This window comes from Eubalaena glacialis, chromosome 3 (genome assembly GCF_028564815.1).
Source record: "Eubalaena glacialis isolate mEubGla1 chromosome 3, mEubGla1.1.hap2.+ XY, whole genome shotgun sequence".
Taxonomy (NCBI): Eukaryota; Metazoa; Chordata; class Mammalia; order Artiodactyla; family Balaenidae; genus Eubalaena; species Eubalaena glacialis.
This window is the reverse complement of record NC_083718.1, coordinates 118,635,532-118,641,531: the sequence shown is the minus strand read 5'-3', so window position 1 is coordinate 118,641,531 and position 6,000 is coordinate 118,635,532. Positions and strand designations below refer to the sequence as shown.

At 33.4% G+C, this 6,000-nt stretch overlaps 1 protein-coding gene across 2 annotated transcripts in view; it reads right to left on the bottom strand.

The window, feature by feature from the left end:
- Positions 1-2,434: 2,434 nt before the first annotated feature.
- The window catches only part of SELENOF (selenoprotein F), a 37,137-nt gene continuing 33,571 nt past the window's right edge, over positions 2,435-6,000 (bottom strand). Inside the window, exons 4-5 of one of the 2 annotated variants that reach the window (XM_061186367.1) lie at positions 5,803-5,852; positions 2,443-3,310 (exon numbers count right to left, since the gene is read on the bottom strand). In XM_061186367.1, coding sequence (XP_061042350.1) covers positions 3,179-3,310; positions 5,803-5,852 — 182 coding nt within the window. In that variant the 3' untranslated portion in view covers positions 2,443-3,178. Of the gene's footprint in view, positions 3,311-5,802; positions 5,853-6,000 lie in introns of both variants that reach the window. The other variant, XM_061186368.1, reaches the window with a different exon arrangement.

Sequence of the window (6,000 nt, the reverse complement as noted above, 5' to 3'; positions counted from 1 at the left end):
AAAATAACTGCTGATTTACTAATGATGAACTCATGGCCAACAGCACTGCAACTCATGCCTGAACAAAACTGATCTAAAACATGTATTTTTCCCACAAGGCACATCACAGCTTTCTTGCACTTATTAGTAACACTAGACAGCACTTTAGTACTACGCTTGGGGGCCATTCTAAAGAGCGAAATAACCAACAAAAAGCACAAAAATGCAAAAAATGTGGCATTAAATAGACTGTGAAAAGGACGCTTGTTCACAGCATGAGCTGAAGCAAGGCAGTGTCACTTTGTCTGACCTTGGCTGGGAATGTGTGCACTGGGGCACTCAAATTTTTCACTGCTTTGCGCACATCCGTGGATGACTTCAAAAGTGCCAAGAGTATTGTGCTTGTGGGGTTACAATTAAATTTGAACGAGTAGGTGAATTTGCAAATATAGAATTTGTGAATAAGGATCAACTCTAGCTTAGTTTTTCTACCAAAATGGTTTTTTAAAAAAGTTTTGAATTTTAAGGTCTAAACTTCAATCTCTTCATAATGGTAGATAAAATGCTGCACATATTCATGGTCTGTTTCAAGAGTGGCTAACAGGAAAGAATTAGTTTTAGAGGTCTCAGACAATTCTTAGTTTTATTCCTTTAGTATTTCTAGGTAATGTTTTATGTTACTGATTCCTGGGCTAAGGACCAGTTTGAAGGTAAAATGTTTATTTTAATCAGCAAAAGTCTAATTTGAATTCTGGATCACAAACGCAGACCCTCTCCTCCCAGAAAAAGTCCTCTGTCACCACAGGATATAATTAAAAGATACTTTAATTTTCAAGTAAAAGAAATACCTAGTTGTGCTCGTATCTGTAATCTGTACTCCTACTTCCCATATATTTGTAGACATGCTTTCACATGCTAGCTACTGCCAATTTTAATTTCCAAAGTTTTGCAGTTTTGCTTTCAAAAATATTTTATGCATTTTACTAACTTTAATTTTAGATTGGCTTTCAAGTCTCAAATCCTCTTAAAACAGGAAATGTCAGTTCTTGCTCATAGCTCCTTGTAAGAGGCTTTTGCCAAATTCAGGAATTTAGAGACTCGTTAACTGTTTTAGGTTATAAGTAACATAATTTTGGCAGGGGGAGGAAATTTATAAATATCAACTGACTATTACATATCCATATTTGTGAACTTGAATAAGCTTAATCAAATGTCAAAACTTGGCTATAAAATGGTACTTTTTTGCCTCAGTGTTTATACACCCTTCTTGGTAATCAAGATTTGTTTCTTTAAAAAGGTTTTAGCTGTTGATTGGAATTGGTGAAAAACAGTTGGATTGGCTAATTAACTCAAACCTCCCAATTAAAATAGTGGAGCTTGGTAGATAACACATTTATTCATCAACTCAAGAACTTAAAGCTTCAAGTTCTTCAAAGTTTAAGGTTCTTCAGCCTCTTTTGATCTCTAATAATAACTTGAATATAATAGACTTTTCAGGCTTCTCTCTTTAAATCCCAGTGCCAGATACTCATTTGATTGGCTCTTCCTGCTCAGAGAATAGTCCAATTAGTTTTCTATGCCAATCCCAGAAGTTCTGAAGTTTCACGCCTTCTATCCAACTATTTTTCTGTATGTATGTGGCAGCAACTCCTCTCGTGCTGTTTCTTCCCACTGTTCATGATTGGCTTCACTTCCCTTTTGCTCTGAAGTAATAACCACCATTAGGGATTAGTACATTATCCAGGGCCTTGTACTATCAAAGTGATGGCCCTCTCTATTACTATGGATGACCAAAACTAGACCACAGTTTGTTTGCCAGGACTTCTCATAGTATTTTTTCATTCTCAAGCTGGCTTTAAAAATGTCTTAAAATTTAAAATGACATGACATAAAATGCCAGTAAAGATTAATAACGGACCTTTGTTAAATATTCTACAAACATTTTCTGGTAGAGTTGTCTTCAAGACTTTCAAATATCCTTCATTAAATAGTTTAATTCAAAATAAAAAATAAAAGTTTCCAGATTATAAGAATTTATCCTAAGACTGAGCTGACATAATAGGATATTAGACCAATTTGTTAAGTTAGTAAGGTTTAAATGAGCTAAAGTCATTTGGATGAATGCTGCTCTTAGTGAACCACCCTTTAAGAAGTCACTTTCATCACATAGAAGGTTAAGCAAAGAAAAATCATTTTTAATAGCTCCTAAAAAACTATATTTTAAGAGAAATTCCTTATATGATATAAATGAAATGTGTTCATAAATGAAAGCACTTGGACAAATAAAAAATCACAGACAAAATAGTATTACCCACAATAAGTTAGAAGTTTTAAACAATGTAGACATTTTAGTGTTTTTAGCTTAAAAAAAAGGCTTATATGAAAAGAAAATAAAAATGCACTGAGAAATATGTCATTTTTAAACATGAAAGAACAAATAGATTTCAAATTCAGATAGATTTTTGAAACGTTTTATTTATATTTTGGTCTTACAAATGATAATTTTTAACTTTACTCTTCTGTAAGAATGTAAAGCACAAAAATTTGCTAAATATCAGATCCACACAAATCCACAAAAAGGTTTTCTGTGTAGTCTTCATTAATGCGAATCTTTGTGTGAATGTTTCACTCTTACCATAGATCTTGAATCTGTTTTACAATAATGAAGCCATACAGTTTTTATGCAGTGCATTCATTATAAACTATAATGTTTCTATTAAAAGGAAAGCTGGGTAATACAAAAATATGAGAGGATCTGAGAAGCAGGCAATCTGTTGAGGCTCGGTATATCTTATTTGCTTTGTAGTTTTCTGTCTTCACTTTCAAAAAGCACACAGCACATGAGGCACGGTAATCATCTCCCTTATTAACCTCCCTAATTAAAAAATCTGTTGTTCGTAAAACTGGACCAATTATCACAAATTATCATTTGCATAATTAACCACAAGACTATTACAAAGCATTTTGTTAGTGGTATCAACAAATGGAGGATGGAAACTTATAAAAAATGGGTTTTGTTAAGCTTGCCAACTCCTTACATAACATGGGTTGTGCTGCCACTTCAACTTTTAATTAGATGTTTAATGCCTCACAGTAAAAGACTGATCAATGGAAGAAAGCAAAACTAAATTATTTTCTAGGTGCTGTGATATTTCATTTGACAAGGTAACAAAAGGATAGGACAAAATTTAAGCAAGATTTATATGCGTTCCAACTTTTCACTCAGGAATTCTTCTACACTGTCTGTGTTCCATTTGAGGATGCTTAGTTCTTCAGCAATGTTCCCATTGTCGTCCAAAAGCTTTAGCACAGGGTCTGAACCGCGAACATACTACAAAAAAGAGGAATATCATTTTCTGCTTAGAAAGAGCCTTTTCAGTTTCAACCAAAGTCCAAATCAATTCAATCCAGCTTAATTAAATTTAACAGTAATAAGCTTTTAGACATAACATCACAATAGCTCTTAAAGGAAGTCTTTTAGAAAAGAGTGTAATGGGATTTCATCAAAAATGACAATTAAAAAAAAAAATCACATTTTACTTCTGAAGAGAAACACCTGTTGGTATCAAGCCGTTTACTTGGGATTTAAGCTTATTCTTGAATGTAACAAGTATTTACTGCATACATGACACACTCCAACTCTCAAATGAGTTGAAAATCTAATGAAGGAGGCAGACAAGTTCAAAATATTCAATGAGAATGACTCTTAAGAGCCATGTTGAAATAGGCTGTGCATACAAACTATCAGACAATTCTGTATTGGACTTTCATTAGATTTCTTAAACCAAAGAAAATTTATTCTGTTGTAATTAGTTTATAATTTGGCTGGATTCCTGAAACTTCAAACCTACTAGTGGGTTCCAATATTTCACCAGAGAGCTCTGAGGAATTCTGACTCTGGGTAAATGTGATAACAAACCTGATCCCATACATTAAGTGATCAATCTTCAATGCTAAATTAAGGACCATGTAACTAAAAATGCAGCAGTGATGATGAAGGGAGCTGAGAAACTCAGCAATTATGCTTCAGTTTTTCTAGGTCTTCTAGAGTTGTGAACTTTAGAGATGGAGACAAGCTCTGATGTGATTATTTGCATTTGGTATATTATCAACCCATTTCTGGAATTTAGAAATTGGTCCCCTAAGCTAATAAACCAATAACATTACTACTAAAATCTTTTGGGTCAGGTTATCTACATAAATTATTCTTAAAAATTCAATTTTTTATTCAAAAACTCATTTTAGTCCAAAAATTAGAAACTACATAGCCCATAGTTGCAAAAACGTTCAAAATATTAAATCAAATCCAACAGTGTGTAAAGAATTATATACCATGGCCAATTTGGATTTACTCCAAGTATGCAAAGCTGGTGCAAAATTTGAAAATGAATTAATGTAATCTATTACTACCAACAGGCTAAACAAGAAATCTTATACCAATAGATGCAGAAAAAGCATCCTGTCACATGCTACAACATGGATGAACCTTGAGGACATCATGCTAAAGTGAAATAAGCCAGTCATGAAAGGACAGATACTATACGATTCCACTCATATGAAGTATCTAAAGTAGTCAAAATCATAGAAATAAAGTAGAAGGGTGGCTGCCACGGGCTGGAGGCAGGAGAGAGGGGGAATTAGTGTTTAATGGGTATAGAGTTCCAGTTTTGCGAGACAAAAAAATTCTACATCTGTTGCACAACAGTGTGAATATACTTAACACTACTGACCTGTACCCATAACATTTAACTTACCAGTACTGAACTGCACCCATAACATTTAACTTACCATCTTAACTATTTTTAAGTTTTTTTTACCATAATTAAAATTGTTAAAAGTGAGCAAAAGATCTCAGAAACACCAAAGAAGATATACAGATGGCAAATAAGCATGTGGAAAGATTCTCAATTAGGGAACTGCAAATGAAAACAACAATGAGATAACATCACACACTTATTAGAATGGCTAAAATCCAAAACACTGACAATAACGAATGCTGATGAATGTGGAGCAATAACTCTCATTCATTATTAGTGGGAATGCAACATGATATAAGCACTTTGGAAAATAGTTTAGCTTTGTAAGAAACTGCCCAACACTCTTACTATATGATTCAGTAATCGTGCTCCTAGGTAATTACCCAAATAAGTTAAACGTATGTCTACACAAAAATGTATACAGCACTGCTGCTCATAATTCCTAAAAATTGGAAGCGACCAACATGTCCTTCCATAGGTGAATAGAAAAGCAAACCATGGTATAACAGAATACTATTCATATTATTCAGCATTAGAAAGAAATGAGCTATCCAGCTACAGAAAAGACACAAAGGAACTGTAAATGCATATTAAGTTAAATCTGAAATCTGAAAAGGCTACTTACTGTATGATCCAACTATATGACAATCTGGAAGAGGCAAAACTATAGAAACAGTAAAAAGATCAGTGGTTCCCAGGAGTTTGGTGGGGTGTGGAGCACAGGGGATTTTGGGGGCAGTGAAACTTCTGTATGATACTGTAATGGTGGATACATGACATTTGGTAAAACTCCTAGAACTGTACAAAGTATAAGCTCTAATGCAAACTATGAAATTTAGTTAATAATAATGTATCAATATTGGTTCATCAATTGTAACAAATGTACATCAATGCAAGATGTTAATAAGGGAACTGGAGGGTGGGGGTGGGAGTACATGGGAACTCTCCAATCAATTTTCCTGTAAACCTAAAACTGCACTAAAAAATAGTCAATTAAAATATCTGAATAATTTTTAATTAAAAAAAGAAAATGCTGGAAAAAAGGATCACATTAAAATTGCATTACCTTGATTTGTAGTCCTCTGAATAGTCTGGGTTTATCACTCCTGACGAAAGCTTAAAAGAAAAAAAGATTCAAATTGTTTACTTCCAAATCCAAGCTAGCTACAAAGATCAACACAAAAAGTAGAAATAAACTCAATAAATAATTAGATCCTATATGGAAAAACCAAGGAAACTAAAACACGTATAAAATGGAAAGATA